This window comes from Pseudophryne corroboree, chromosome 1 (assembly GCF_028390025.1).
Source record: "Pseudophryne corroboree isolate aPseCor3 chromosome 1, aPseCor3.hap2, whole genome shotgun sequence".
Taxonomy (NCBI): domain Eukaryota; kingdom Metazoa; phylum Chordata; class Amphibia; order Anura; family Myobatrachidae; genus Pseudophryne; species Pseudophryne corroboree.
The window spans coordinates 1,093,716,683-1,093,733,966 of NC_086444.1; the positions used below are offsets into that span (position 1 = coordinate 1,093,716,683).

Here is a 17,284-nt window from a genome sequence, read left to right on the forward strand (position 1 = left end):
GCAATCAAACAATTAAAACCCAATAAGGCTCCAGGCCCTGACGGCTACAATGGAGAATATTATAGACTCCTCTCTCATAAATTCGACTCCATCCTGGTAGACATTTTCAACTCCTTACTGCTAGCTAAAACACCCCCACCCCACTTCAATTCGGCACTCCTCAAATTGCTCCCTAAACCGGGCAGAGATTTATCCCTCCCAGGCTCCTACCGACCAATATCCTTGTTGAACTTGGATTACAAGCTGTTTGCAAAGATATTGGCCGATCGTCTGAAATTCATACTCCCTCACACTGTCCACCCAGATCAGACGGGCTTTATTGCAGGTAGACACTCGTGGTCAATGTGAGGAGGGTAATAGCGGCCTTGCACTCCTGCCATGGTAACTTGTCCTCTTCAGAGTATGCCATCATATCCTTAGACGCGGAAAAGGCCTTCGACCTCGTCGAATGGCCACACCTATACGCAACCTTGAAACGTTTCAATTTCCCTGACGCGTTCATTGAGGCTGTCCGCGCAATATATTCATCCCCGGCCACTCAAATTTCTTGCAACGGCTTCTTTTCCGACCCCTTTTATATTGAAAAAGGTACTAGACAAGGCTGCCCTCTTTCCCCGCTCCTCTTTGCCGTCGCTCTAGAAACTCTAGCTTTAGCTCTTAGGCTTTCCTCTTCCTTTACTGGCATCTCTATTGGTAACACTGAGCTCAAGGTCGCCCTGTTCGCAGACGACATGTTGTTATTTGTCTCGAACCCTCTCACATCGGTCCCGGAAATTCTGCGTTTGATCTCGGACTTTGGTGAGACGGCTGGTTATAAGATCAATGTTACAAAATCAGAACTGCTTCCTATACACGTCCCCCCCTCCACACTATCCTCACTTACACAGGCATCACCCTTCACGATCACTCAGTCACACTTTAAATACTTAGGGGTCAATATTCCACGAGATATTTCGCGGACTTACGAGCTAAATTTCTCCCCGGCCATTAAGGCTGTGCTTTCTAAACTAGATGGGTGGGCTACCCTTCCGCTCTCATTGCTAGGGAGGATTGCAGTCCTTAAATCTGTGATATTTCCCAAGATCTTTTACATTATGCAGTCTCTCCCAATCAGCCTAAAAGTAGCGGATGGCGTTACATTACGCAAGGCTATGACTCGATTTATATGGCATGGGAAGAAACCAAAAATAGCCTTTGCTAAACTTGTAATGGACAAGTCAAGGGGTGGGTTAGGAGTCACGGACTTTCTTTCTTACTCTCTTACAATCTTTCTTCGATATGCTGCTGACTGGCTCCTAGGTAAAAGCACCTACACTGACTTGGCTCTAGATACTGACGCCTTCCGACCCTATTCCCCATGCGCCCTTCTACACGCCAAGAAAACTGACATACCTCCATCAATCCTGGAACACCCCTTATTTCGAGACACTTACTTTAGTTGGGTTAAACTACACAGGAAACTCAAATCTGACCATACTGCTTCCTCTTATATATCCCTTTGGGGAAACCCATCTTTTCCTCCTTCCCTTCACAATGCTCTGTTTCTACGATGGCGGGAGAGGGGGCTGTGCGCTGCTTCTCAAGTATTTGACCCGGGAGGCCATATCCCTCAATTTGCAACTCTAAGAGACAGGTACTCTATTCCGTCCTCCCACTTCTTTATGTATCTACAAGTGAGACATTATCAACAAACATTGCGCCTTGACTCTTTTCTGCCGTCCCCCTCCTCCCCACTAGCAAAAATTCTAAAACATTGGGAATCCCATCCTTACAAATTAAAGCAAATTTACTCACTCATCGTGAATATACCCTCCATGCCATTTATATCTAGACTGCTTGCTTCTTGGCAAACAGACATTCCAAGCGTGACCTCTTGTGACCTCCTCTTAGATCATCACCACTGCACCATGTCAATTCTAGGCTCTGCATACCTACAGGAGGTACACATCAAATCCATCCACAGAGCATACCTGCCTCCCTATGAACAGTTATCCATTGATCCTGTGATCCCAAATAGGTGCCCTAAATGTGAAGGAGCTAGAGCCTCTTTTTACCACTGCCTCTGGAGCTGCACTAGGATCCAACGCTTCTGGAATAAATTATTTGTGTTCATAAATACCTATTTTCATACGTCATTGAGACCTGACCCCTTAGCCTGTCTCTGCATCAATTTTTCTATTTGGAGATCGGTAAGAGGGATTAGCCTACTTTTCCCCTTGCTGACCATGCTGTTTACCATATCCAAAAAAGCAATTCTGAAACATTGGGTTGTCAGATCGACCCCCTCCTTAGCTGAAGTTCTGAAAACTATGTTACAATATTTGTATTTTGATCGTAGGTCCACTCTCCTTACGGGACCCTCTGGCCTTACTGGGTTCTACAAAAAATGGGGTCTTTATATGGCCACTCTAGACCAGACCACTCAAACCACGATAATTGCAGCATTTGAAAATCCCCAGTGGAAAATGTCCAGATAACCTGGTTTCTTTTCCTTTTCTTTTTCCTATTCCTACTTCTCTCTCTATCTCCTCGTCTATCCTCTGGATATCATTTTCTCTCCCTTTCTTTTCATGTCTTCTACACGCCTAGCTTGTCATTATCTTTAACAATGTTATTATATCAGTTTGGTTGCAACAATTTACGTAGGAACAAGGTATAATGAAGTATGGTTTTATGCTCATGACCCCACCCTTATGTGGTGTTTCTACCTCTGATGGGCTGACAGCGCTCTGACCTTTCCTCTCCCCCCCCCCCCCCTTCCCATGTTTGACGGTATTTATGCCTATTGCATATTGATGTTTGACTTAGGTATACCTCTATTGATCCACTTTTCATGCGTTCCATATGTTCCAAGGATCGTAATCTTATGATACTGATGCCATGTTGTCAAACGTATATTTCTTATATGAAAAACCTCAATAAAAATCAGTTCTTTAAAAAAAAAAAAAAAAGAAGGTCTATCAGTTTCTTTAGCTGGTTGTTACCATTTATTTGTAAGGCACCACAGACCTCCACAGCGCTGGAAGAGTCAGTGTAACAACTCAGTCATAAAAACAAAATAAGCACATGAGTAGAGAGAGGAGGTTGTTAAAATTTGTATTGCTTCACATTCTGCATCAGTCACTGGAATGGACAGGAATAGCACAAATGCGATATAGTGCGTATTTTATGTACTCCAGGCAGTGAGGGCCCTTTGTGATGTACGCGGATCCTGCAGGACGCCACAGCCAATAGAAATCCTGCAGTGTCTCCCCATCAAAACGTCGCATGAGACCTCCCTCCTAGTACGCCACTCCAGCTCCCCCTCTCAAAAGGCTCTGCACCCAATTTCCTCGGGCTCCACCCACCTCCCCCCTTGGACTTTGTTACCCCAATCACATCGGTGGTGCCTGGCCCCTCCAGCAGCCTGTGCTCCATACCAGACTCCTTCAGCCATGCAGGAGCTGGGGAGGTTGATGGCGAACTTCGTGGCATACCGCTCCCGGGTTGAAGCACTCCATGCACAGGGACACGCGGGGGGGTGGGGGGGGGGGGGATACTGCATGCCCCTTGGCATGGAGTGCTTCCTCAGGAGAAGCATGCCGGACACAACTTCAGACTTCAACATGTTCCGCAGCCAGGCCAGGAGGGGCTTGTAACTTTGGGGCTGGCAGTGGGTAAGTGATGCACCCTGTACGGAGACTAGCCTGTCATTGTGTAACCCGTGTAATGACAACAGCCCATCATTGTGTGCCTCCTATACTGACATCACTGTAATTGTGTGCCACCTGAACCGAGACCACCAGCTTTTTGACTGTGTGCCACCTATGCCAACGCCAGCCTGTAGCTATGTCCCCTATGCTGAGACAACAGTCTGAGATTGACCTTTACACCGACACCAGCATGTGATTGTGTGCCCCAATGTTTTCCACCCGGGTGCTGAGGTACAAGCAGGGGCTGCTGCCCATCAAGCTAGAGGCAGACAACAGTATCCCAGATGCTGCGTTTGCGGAGAACATATAGGTGGTGCTGGATGAGACGGCCCTGGTGCCCCGGCAGCAGGGAGGAGGAAGTAGGTAACTGCTGCACCCAGTGCTGCCTGCCCATATCTACCCTTATCACCAGCACTGCCTGCCCTTAATGCCATCCTCGCCCTCTGTACTGCTCTAACTGCTATCTACCAACTACTGACTGCTCCCAGCACTGGCCAAGCTGGCACTGGACCCCACCCCAGCACTATCCCAACTGCTGCCTGCCCTTACCCCACTGTCTGCCCCAGCACTGCACCTGACAGCTATGTGACATGACTGTAAAAGAGTTATCAGTACTGAAAATGTGTGAATTTCTGTAGGGTGGAGTATGTGTAGGGCATAAATTTTGATGAGACCCAGAAACAGTGGAGTAGGACCCCAATTTTTTTTTTTTAAAGTGAGGGCTCCCTGGGACCCACATATTTCGTTGCTCAGCATGATCACTGAAGGGTGCTGATGCCATGCTATCATCCACAGTTGGTGTGACACTGGTCTCTATAGGACACCATCATTTGCTATTGATTTTTTATATTTTGGAGAGGTAGCCATTTACTGCAACACTTTGAAAGTGTTCCTTTACCTGTGCATAATCTGTCACCGAATATGTGGTGAAACGGTCAACTGCTGTATTGTGTGTAATGCATATTAAAACCGGAGAGAGAAAGTTATTGACAAATGTAAAATAAAAACATATATGGTATACTTACAATCTAACTAGGTTGGTGAGGCCCTTAAATATATCTGAATTGAGGCATCCAATCCTATTATTGGCAAGGTCCCTAAAATAAAAATATGAATAAATAAATAAATAAATAAATAAATAAAGGTAATAAAAAAAGACTGCACAACTCTCTCACATAAGTATATTATTTAAAAAAGAATCTATAAGACTAAAAGTGGGTACACACTTGCCGATGCCGGGTCCGTCAGGGTTAGCCATGTGAAATGCTGCTTTCTGCAGCAGGTCATCGCTAACAATGTTCCCCATCGGCTCTGTTGCAGGGCCGAACATGGATGTTGCTAGCGACCCGTGGGACTGCACATATCATGGGTACACACTAGATGATGTACCCAATATGTCGCTCCGACCCGCAGGATCAGGTGACATATTGTCGAACGTGTACCCTGCTTAAGGATGAATTATGACAATATGTAAAAGGTGCAGCACTAGATGGATACGGAACTTCAAAGTGAGGGGTGGAGAGGGATTGGGGGGCACTATTTGTTGTACTGAGAGGTCATGTATCTTTGAGAAGGAATAGTCCACAAGTAATAAATAATAATAATAATAATAATAATACTACTAAAGATAATAAATATCTCCAGAATCGAACGCTGGGTGGAGTTTTCCATCTGATCATTTGAGTCTATGATAATCCACAGCAATGTCATTTCTTACTGTTTAATAGAGCAGGAATTCTTCAATAATGTTCCTGATGCCCTCCGTGTGAGGAATAGGGAGCAAAGATCGTGGCCACAGAGTGCCTGCCTTCTCCAGACCATGCACAATCCTCCGCATTTCAGTTGTCCCCTATGTCTATTTAACCCTGAAGTAACTTTTGCTGATTCTCCATGTATGTGAAGCCTCCATTTAGAAAACAAACTAGTCTTCCGTATATTAGTACTGCTCCCCTGATCTAAAGACTATGGTGAGTATCCAACTAGCAGAGAAGAAACATTGTCCATTTTTCGCAATGTTTCACTTGAATTTTTTTACCACGCTATCTAAATTGGTTGCCTGTAAAAAAATAAATAAATTACACTTTCTCAGGAACACACACATGTTCAGTGACATGGGGCTGTTTCAGGGCATTGTTTTGCCTGCCTGAGGCAGGTGAAACAAAATCCCTGATAAGCCGTGGCTCGCGCCAGTTTATCAGGGCTAATAGGATTGCCACCAGCAAGGCAATTGGCTACATAGTGATCAAAGCTGCATCTCTGCCTATATGGAGGTGAGCACAGGCAGAAATGCGATATTGTGGACCATAGGATCATACTTGCCCACTGTCCCAGACTTGCTGGGACACCAACTCTGCTGCCACTTCTCCGGTGACGTAGGAGAAGTGAGTATGCCTACGAGGCAACAGTGTGTCAGATGTAGGTAAAATACAGGATTTCAGAGAGTACCCAAACTTAAAATCCACTACGGCATGGAGAATTTTTTTTAACTTAACTCTCTGAAATGAAAGTGCTGTGCATAAATGGGAAAGTTCTTGATTAGTTTTACCTTACTCTGGGCAATCCTACACCAACAGAATACCATGACTAATGACATATGAATGATTATGACGCAGTTTTTAAGTGATGTATGCGCCGATTACTTGCAATAAGCACAAATGAGGGCACGCACGTGAATAAAGTATCTCTCACTGATTGCACCCCCCACCACACCAGAGGTGCCAGTGTGCATGACAAATACCACTAGTGTTTAATGCAGCACCAATGTGAAACCAGCCTACAAATGTTCTCTGACACTAAAAAGTACAGATCATGTAAAGAGATTGATCATTTTATTAAAATGGCTTCAAAATGCTTTGATTTAAACATTTACTTACAGTCGTTTAAGAAACGCAAGTCCAGAAAAGGCACCAGGTTCAATTGCACTGATCAAGTTATTTCGGAGATCTCTGCAGACAAATGACATGGCAAACGATGTGATTGCAGCCACAAATTTTACACTCATCCCGGCCAAAACATTTAAAAATAGACAACAATTACAATGTATTAAAAAGAAACTCGACAAACAAAAAGGTTTGCCAAATACGATTACATCACACGTACAATTCACTAATAGACATAATTTCATACCTACAGGGCACTCATGCATATGCAGTGTGTGTTTTCCCATCTGGCCAAGAACAGGCGTAATAGACTACAAACCAACACAATGTAATAGTGCATTTAAATTCAGCTGTTGCTGTTCAATCGTCTCCTGAAAACTTCTCACTGGAAAAATAGTTCTTAGGGAAAATGTTAATGGCCCTGGGCTTTGTTACACGTGTTCTTAGCTGTTTCCACCTACTGTGAGAGTTTAATGGAAAATGCAGACAGGCTGAATGAAAACAGGCTGGCATAATCCGCAGGCCGTAAAGCCAAAGTCTATTCCTCAGTCACCTGAGTGTTTGTAGATGGCTTTAGGAAATGCCGTAACTGCAGACACAACAAGAAATGCAGTCCCCCTGAAGAATGAAAATCTGTAGGTGAAAGGTACTTCCTGAATATACTTGTCTGGAACATGTATCTAACAAACAGTAGCACAATTGACCTCAAACTGGAAAAAATAAAAAAAAATAAAAAAAATGTGGAAATTTCTTTTAAATGTAAACATCCAGCAGTATTCAGTGAAATCGTTAGATTTAGGGGAATCATTTAATGTAAAATCAGAAATGATGTTCCACTAACAGAAAGTACTCCATTATATATAACATACATTATAAATGACACTATAAAAGTTTAAATATAAAAAATACAAATGTAATATAATCCTCAACTGCTCAAATCCTGCAGTTTTCAGCCACCTTGATACTTACAGTATCTTAAGGTCCATACACACTTAACGATATAATGAGCGACGTCGCTCATTTTCCCCCTCCTTGAGCGACGTCGCTCATTTTATCGTCAAGTGTGTATGCCGCCAGCGACGACCGATGCGCGGCCCCGCGGGTCGGCAATGATCGTCGCTGTCGGTAGGGCATGCATGAAGGATGTGGACTGTCGTCCACGACTTTCATGCAGGGCTGGCGGGGGCGTGACGTCACTGAGCGATATGAGCGGTCATATCGCTCAGTGCGTACAGGCGGCCGCCGACCGGCCGGCCCGGGAGGGGGAAACGTTAGACGATGTCGCTCACAGAGCGACATCGTCTAATGTGTATGGGCCTTAAGTGTCATCTACTGATGTAGTTATGCTTAGTTACCCTGTACTTGTCCTATATTGTCTTCAACTGTAAGTTGCTGTTTTCCTGTTGTGATTATGTGCATATGTACTCTGTAATTGGGCGCTGCAGAACCCTTCTGGCGCCATATAAAGGATAGTAATAATAATAATAATAATAATAATAACAACCATAAATAATAATGATATGGCAAGAATATTGCTAAACGGAGTCTGATGTCAGCACTTAGCTGCTAACCCAGGTTAGAAAATGAAAAGCAGCAGCTGCAGTGCAAGTTATTTGCCTTCACAAAACCCCTATAGGCATTACACAGACTGAGTTCTGTTCTACCCAGGCTCATTACTACAACTTTACCATCAAATAGAAAATTCACTGCAGGATTACTGTAGTAAACCGTAAGCAGCAATAAATACATGCACCCTATCTCTGTGGGGGCGTGCTTGTCATTCCAGAGTCCTGGTAGCTAAAAATATCAGATGCTGTATTAGGATGCTAGATAAAAATAGTAACTTCAATAAATAGACTCTGGTAAACCATCAAGTCTCTCTGTGAACGCTTTGTAGACAGTGGGTCTTGGCAGCACATACATGTGATTCTAATGTGAGGAATGTGCCACACACTGACAAGTTACTGCTTAATACCAGGTAAATGGCAGTACTGGCTGCAACCAGTAATAAATGTAAGGGCTCGTCCACACATATGCGCTGGGAAAATGCATTTTACATTTACGATTTTACAATTTCTGTACTAATAATGCACATTCGTGCAGGAGAAGCTGGGGGTGTACAAAGTTCTAAACAATTTATGTGATGTGCATTTCAGAATGCGAAGGTGGGAGTGTTTCCATTGACTGTCATTTAATCTATTTTTGCTAAAATGTCACTTATAAACGAGTAGGAGTGCATTAAAAGCAAATAGGTGCGAATGAGCGATCTTGTGACATTCTGTAAGTAGAGAATATGAGACAGCCAGTCTGTTCTGTAATAAAACTGTACATGTTTGCTGTGTGTGTCTGGAGGACAATACATTTTTAAATAGATAATAAAATAATGGGTAAATGTGCTGAACAGAAAAACAATGTAGGTTTCCTTTATTTTAATGGCATACATTAATTTTTGATTAAACAAAGGATTTTTTGCTACAGGCTATAGACACCTCTTGTGATGGCCCTTGGTCTTTATAGGACAACCAGCCCTCTTGGAGGACAGATGGTTTGTAAAATGCATTGAATAGGTAGCAGTGTAGCTTTAAGTTATGTGCCTGCTGTACCTTGTTTATTAATCACCAACTTCTAAAAATAAATTTATTTACCTACTTTATAGGGTGAAACACGCAGAATAAAGGGAGAAATTGGAAAGAAATTAATATGCTGGCAATTTTAAAGTGTGGCTAAAAGCCAAAACACAATTTCACAGCCGAAAAACCAAGACGAACACTTATGTGTATCTATTAAAATACTAACACAATAAATATAGAAGGTAAATAAGCACAAAAGGTGCTACAACGGCATCCAGTTCACTGCAGCTCTTTGTATAAGCAGGAAGCCCTGTAAAATGTACTGAGAGTGTACTTGGCTTTGTCCCCTAGAGAGACAATTTCCTGTACAGCACACTAAGCAAACAAATGAAAACCCACAACCCCCTTCAAGGTTCAGGGTCCCATTGAAGCTGGTACACTGGGAACACAATTCACAGTCCCCAGCAGACCTAATATAAAACACATTTTCAAACAAAGACAAAAGAATGAGAATATCTTGTGTATGCACAAGTCTATGTAGCTCGTTGTTATTATGTCATGCAATTGCTGCATGGTAAACTGTTTCACGCTCCACGATGTTATGTATAGCCAGTTATGTTTGCAATTTTTCATTATTGCATTAACAGATGACATAACAGGAGTTCATCATGATCATAGCAATAATATACATTTAATTCAAGTACTTTTCTTGTATGGCCTTAAAACCTATGTTATAGCCAGTAACAACTCCTGGAGGGGAATGCATTAACACCCAATGGGTGGAGAATCCCATACTTGCAGAATCACTAAAACAAAACTGCCCAGGTAACAAACAAGCGCAATGAAGAACATAACAAATAATATAGACTAATGTGAAAGTGAGAGCTGAAATTGAGTATACTTACAATTTGGGACAAATGTTATATGGCATTTACCAAAGTGCATAAAGTATTTTGAATACCATGAGATTAACTGCTGTATGCATACATACGACATGGATGATACAAATGGTAGTAAATGTAATTATAGCTTGTGCTATATATAGGCAGATTCCAGCTTCCCCAACTCCATTATAATGGATTAAACAATAATAGCACATTAGAATACAGAACTACGGTGTGCTATTGGAATAGAACCCTTCTAATAGATTACAGCATTGAGTTATTTAAAACGTTCTTGCTGAGAGAATGTTGCTGTTAATTACCAATGGATTTTCCTGTCACTACAGCTGCATCTATTTCCCGACCCAAGTCCAGCATTTTGACAGCATTAAACGAAAAGAGACAACAAAACAACAAAAAGTACTTACAGCCTTTCTAGAAAACGCAGTCCCTCGAAGGAAGCATTGTTTAGTTCAGTGATCTTGTTACTGTTAAGTATTCTAGAAGAACAAACAAAAAGGAAGAATTCATGGATTATTCATAAGAAGCAGGACACAAACAAGATTACCCTGAGTACAGGGACCCCGTTATACTTTTTTTAATTACAGTATTTAAGGATATATTCTGAACAGAGAGCCTCTCCCCAAACCTTGGCATGCTAGGCAAAGATGTAGCATCACTGGAGTACAACAACACTTATTATTAACCTCATCATTATTTATATAGCGCCTGCATACTCCACAGTGCGTTACAACTGGGGCGAAACCCAGTAATAAAACAACACCACCACCACCTGGAGAAGTGATAAAGCAGTGATAAGTGCAAGGTGATAATGCATCAGCCAATCAGCTCCAATATGAAAATTGACAGGATCTGACTGGCTGGTGCGTTATCTCCTACTTATCACTGCTTTATCCCTTCTCCAGGCTTAATACATCTGCCCCAGTGTTTCCTAATGTCATATCAAGCATTCAGAATTGAACATCTGTGGTTCACCTTAACATTGCCCAAATAGGAATTCAGCTTTTACCCTTCCAATGAGTGTGTAAGATATTCACACAGGGTAAAATAAACGCCCAGTGGCAGTAAACTGCGCGCTTGGCACAGGTTACCGTTCCTAATCGTAGTCCACGTGGATGGTAAAGTATAAAAATGTTATAATAATGAAAATAATTTTGAAAAACTCATGTCAGCCATTGTCATGTCAACCTGTTGACCAAGTCGACCAATACTGATCACCCTACTGACTGTAAAACTAAACACCAGATACCGGCAATTAGTGCCAAGTTATGGACAACCGTATTCCTGCATCACAATCTAATATATAAAAAATGTAAATTTGTCCTTCTGTCCTTCTATACAAATCCACAGTTTACAAGCGAAGATCGTGAAATTTTACATACAAGCGTATTAAAACACGGTGGAGGCAACTAAAACAATTTGAAATCCCTAGCACCCCTAGGCGGGCAGACAGCAGCACAGAGTATATCAGGAGACAGCATAACTCTGGAATTCCTGGAGCAATGTACTAAAAAATTGGTACAACAAACACTGTGGGAGGAAGACACCCCTAGCACCCTTAGGGGTGAGGCAGCAGCACTGAGTATTTCAGCAGACAGCATAACACTGGAATGCCAGCAGCAATTAACTACAAACTTGGTACACATATGACTTACACTCTGGAAACAAACACTGTGGGGGGAAGACACCCCTAGCACCCCAAGGGGTGGGACAGCAGCACAGAGTATTTCAGGAGACAGCAAAATTGTGGAAGGCCTGGGGCAATTTACACCAAACTTGGTACACATCTGACTTAAAATCTGGGAACAAACTCTGTGGGGGTTAGACACCCCTAGCACCCCCAGGGGTGGGACAGCGGCACAGAGTATTTCAGGAGACAGCATAACTCCCGAATGGATAGACCAATTTACAACAAACTTGGTACACATATGACTTGAACTCGGGAAACAAACACTGTGTGGGTCAGACACCCCTAGCACCCCTAAGGGTGGGACAGCAGAACAGAGTATGTCAGCAGACAGCATAACTGTGGAAGGCCTGGAGCAATTTACACTAAACTTGGTACACATATGACTTACAAGCTGGGAACAAACACTGTGGGGGTAAGACACCCCTAGAACTCCTAGGGTTGAGGCAGCACAGATTTTTTCAGCAGACAGCATATCTCTGGAATGCCTGGAGCAATTTACACCAAACTCGCTACACATATTACTTATACTCTGGGAACAAACACTGTGGGGGTAACACACCACTAGCACCACTAGGGGTGGGCCAGCAGCACAGACTATATAAGGACATGCATGATATGTCAGTGATGACAGGGCTGCATGTGACAGGAGCAGTGACATGATGTTAGGAGGGGAATGGAGGTAGCACGAACCCACACACTGAGAGTTATATAGTGGAAGTAGCACGGTTCCCCAGCAGCACAGAGTATATCAGGAGATACATATATTGTGCTGTGCTATTTTTAAATTGGCTTTTCATTTTATTGCTATGTATAACATTTTACATGCTTTTTTATACTATGTTATTTATACTGTGTGTTTAATATTTAAATACATTTTTGTAAACAAACATTCTTAAAATCCTAGGCAACGCTGGGTACTTCAGCTAGTATGTAATATTTATAAATGGTGTGGTAGAGTTTATTACAAAAAATATTGTAATTGTTGCAATTTAACTTATGTTTATGAAACATTTTTGCTAGCGTATTACTGAAATGAATGCAATGTGGTAATAGTAACCGTTTGTGGAGGAGTAACCAGTGGTCCCTGACAAAGAAGCATTCCAACCTAATAAACTCAACCTTCCTTTAGTGTTATATATGCAAATGTACTGCTAATGTAAAGTTCAATGTCACGTTTTAAAGTGTTCCATTAAATAATTAAAGTGTATTTACATATGTGTTTATTGTGACTGGGTTTTGGATTGCCTTTGCCTCTCTGCCAAGGAAGAAAAAATGGAAGTACACCTGTTGCAATTGATCGAACCCACCCAAGTCCAATAGTGCAGCTTATAGTAAATGATAGCAGTTAATCACTAAGTGGTGTCAACATTCTAGTGCAAGTTAGACAACAAAATCAAAATAATTATTGGTTGATGTAGTTTGTACATATTTGTCAATAAATTAGTAGAATCAGAATAAAATTTATTGACCAGTTATACAACAATACACCTGGAATTTGTCTCTGGTCAGCTGCATGCCAAGAAAATCACAAGTATTCAACGTACAAACAATAAAAATTGACAAGCAACATACAATCACTAAAACTAGTAGAGTTAAGTCAGCAATGTTTAAGAACTATATAATTCAAGAATTATTTAACAAACTAATTACCTGAGGGAAAAAGCTATTTTTATATCGGACAGTTTTTATAGGATGTGCTCTGTAGCATCTGCCTGATGGAAGCAACTGAAACAGAGACCAGCCTGGATGGGTCTCATCCTTTACAATATTGCTTGCTCGTTTCTCCACCCTAGCTAGATTCAATTCCTGAACGGATGGCAGACACGACCCAATTATCCTTTCTGCGGTTCTCACAGTTCTGTGGAGCCTTAGCCTATCCCGTTCAGTTGCTAAGCCAAACCATCCCACAACCGATGAGCATAGCACAGACTCGATTATGGCCAAATAAAACAGAATCAGCAACTCCCATGGCAGGCCAATTTTTTTTAGCTACCTTAAAAAGTAAAATCTTTGCTGAGCCTTTTTGACGATTGCATCAATATTGGTCCCCCACTTAAGGTCCCTTGAGCTTATTGACCCCAAGAACTTAAAGGAGCCCACCAAAGACACAATATTGCCAGCCAAAGTAGGAAGACGATGATATCGATAACAGTGAATCTTGTCTGTGTTTGATGGAACAATTTTGGAAAGTGTATTTTACAGACTGTACACATCTGTAGATAAAGTATAACTGCAAGCTAGTATACAGCTAGTACACAAGTATGGTTATGGATGAGTGGAAAAGTATTGTAACAAGGAAATGTAAAACTAAAAGAAACATGGAATAAATATTGGTGAGACATTTGGTTATGCCATAAAAACAGATTCTGTGCATTAACAAGTAAAACTCTTTATACTGAGTTAAAACTCAGAATGACTGTTCAAATCAATTGAGAATGTCTTTAAAGTTCATGTCCTCACACATTTTCAGATTTACTTATACTCAAATATTTCTCAGCAAAGTTTCTATGAGCCTACTGTTTGCAGGTGCTAAGAGATATACAACATTGCAGTGTCACTCCTTTTTCAAGGATGAAAAGAATAGTCTAGAAAATTTGCATATTATTATTAATAATAATAATAATAATAATAATAATAATAATAATATAGACAATACTGCCCTCTGCTGCTAACATAAAATACAGCTTATAGTGTGTACGTGACATTGATATTATTATTGGCAATATTGTGCACATGCTCAAAATATCTGATGCCTGTTCAGCAAAGCTTTATAAACATTTTGGTCCTAATAAACATTAGAGTAAGGTCGGATACACTATACAGTGCATCCGGAAAGTATTCACAGGCTTCACTGTTTCCACATTTTTTTATGTTACAGCCTTATTCCAAAATGGAATAAATTATTTTACCCCCTCAAAATTCTACGCAAAATACACCATAATGACAACGTGAAAAAGTTTTTGGGAGATTTTTGCAAATGTATTAAAAATAAAAAAACATAAAAAAATTAAAATCACATGTACAGAAGAATTCACAGCCTTTGCCATAAAACTCAGAATTGAGCTCAGGTGCATCCTATTTCCACTGATCATCCTTGAGATGTTCCTACAGATTAACTGGAGTCCACCTGTGGTAAATTTAGTTGATTGGACATGATTTGGAAAGCCACACACCTGTCTATATAAGGTCCCACACTTGACAGTGCATGTCTGAGCACAAACCAAGCATGAAGTCAAAGTAATTGTCTGTAGACCTCAGAGACTGGAGTGTCTCGAGGCACAAATCTGGGGAAGAGTATAGAAAAATATCTGATGCTTTGAAGGTCCCAATGAGCACAGTGGCCTCCATCACCCATAAATGGAAGAAGTTCGGAACCATCAGGACTCTTCCTAGAGCTGGCCAGCCGTATAAACTGAGCAATCGGGGGAGAAGGGCCCTAGTCAGGGAGGTGACCATGAACCCGATGGTCACTCTGTAAGAGATACAGCATTCCTCTGTGGAGAGGGGAGAACCATCTCTGCAGCAATACACCGATCAGGCCTGTATGGCAGAGTGGCCAGATGGTAGCCACTCCTTAGTAAAAAGCACATGGCAGCCCCCCTGGAGTTTGCCAAAATGCACCTTAAGGACTATCAGACCATGAGAAACAAAATTCTTTGGTCTGATGAGACAAAGATTGAACTCTTTGGCATGAATGCCAGGCGTCATGTTCGGTGGAAACCAAGCACCGCTCTTCACCCTACAGTGAAGCATGGTGGTGGCAGTATAATGATGTGGGGATGTTTTTCAGCAGAATGTACATCCTGGATGAAAACCTGCTCCAGAGCACTTTTGACCTCAGTCTGGGGCGATGGTTCATCTTTAAGCAGGACAACGATCATAAGCACACAGCCAAGATATCAAAGGAGTGGCTTCAGGACAACTCTGTGAATGTCCTTGAGTGGCCTAGCTAGAGCCCAGACTTGAATCCGAATGAACATCTCTGGAGAGATATGAAAATGGCTGTGCACCGATGGTTCCCATCCAACCTGATGGAGCTTGAGAGGCGCTGCAAATAGGAATGGGCGAAAGTGCCCAAAGAAAGGTGTGCCAAGCTTGTGGCATCACATTCAAAAAGACTTGAGGCTGTGTTTCCTATCAGCCTGAAGTTGTTACTGTCAGAATTAGAAAGTAAGTATGTTCTGTCTGGTTCCCCATGTGAGCCGATATATATTACAACAGTTATCAGTTTAAGTCATCACATGGTGATGGTATCCATATTTAACTGTTAAAGAGATCATTGGGCGCACGACTAAACTACCACACATCTAAATACTTTTATGTGGGTCGGGGATAATGTTGGGCATTTTGCTCCCGACAGGCCATTTTCTCCACTCAAAATTAAGTCCTAGGTTCTAGATAATGTTCAGTGGCTTTCTTCAGTGGGTTTAAAATGGCAATAAAAAAAATTCTAAACAAGCCTGGTTTAACTTTTCTTTCTGTTGTCATTTTAAGTCCATTGGTCAAGACCTTAACCTCCATACTTCATCTGTAAAGGTTTTTCAGTACCTAGAAACAGAAAGCACCCTCCAAAATATCTCAATTTCAAACACTAAACCTCCGTAGGTGTACATCTTGGGCTATAGTGAAAAAGGTATTTTTATAAACAAGCCAATAGGTGAAACGTACGTGGAGGATGTTCCACAGCTCCGCACACTCCAGAAGGAGGACATGCTCCCACTGAGAAGCTGAACACTCCCGGCTCCAGATCCCGTGACACATACCTCCTGGCATCACCCAAGTAGCCGAACACGGAAACTGTAGTATCAGTTCCACCTTCCCGGCAGCACTTACAAAATGTGGATATCGCATATGTGAGGGAAGGGAACACTTAGAAATGGACACACACATGCCCATATGTTTAGGTGTGGGAAACATATGACTGTATATGCGTTGATATTTTTGTGTTGTGTCGATCTGGAGCATACAGCAGTTGGATTGTATGATATCAATCATTGTTTTTTCAGTCAGAAATATATCTTTAAATGCCTCAGCTACAATCCTGAAGGGAACGTTTATATGTGTATAACCATATACCCATGGACTTGTGTATAAGCATGTTTTGTTTGATGTATCATTAGTGGTATAGATTACTTAATACATATATAAACCTGCTCTCTGTCCACTTGCAGTATACAGCAATTGTATTCTATAAAATCATTTACAAACTGCTGTTCAATAATTTGGGGCCATAAATCTCAGTATGTCTATTTTGACCCGTCTATACTGCCTCAGTATGTCTATTTGATCTTTGTTATACTACCTCAGCCATATCTCTCTTATTCATAACTTTCATTTAACGGACTCTCATAAGTGATCCAGAGGACATGCTAGAGGCTTGGCTACAAAGCCTATCTCTGCCCTGTTTTACATGGCATAAAATCTGCACCTCAGTGGGATTTAGACTCCCCTATATGATATTCGGGGTCTATTACCATATTAAAAGAGTCTATATATTCCTTCTATATTCTCACCTGGAGAATAGGCAAAATTTATACCTATAAACAAACAT

The 17,284-nt window shown here is 41.6% G+C and overlaps 1 protein-coding gene across 1 annotated transcript in view; it reads right to left on the reverse strand.

Annotated features, from left to right (window-relative positions):
* Window positions 1–17,284, reverse strand: part of ADGRA3 (adhesion G protein-coupled receptor A3) — an 89,229-nt gene that overhangs the window by 54,642 nt on the left and 17,303 nt on the right. The window contains exons 2-4 of the mRNA XM_063921678.1: window positions 10,451–10,522; window positions 6,566–6,637; window positions 4,718–4,789 (exon numbers count right to left, since the gene is read on the reverse strand). Coding sequence (XP_063777748.1) covers window positions 4,718–4,789; window positions 6,566–6,637; window positions 10,451–10,522 — 216 coding nt within the window. The remainder of the gene's footprint in view (window positions 1–4,717; window positions 4,790–6,565; window positions 6,638–10,450; window positions 10,523–17,284) is intronic.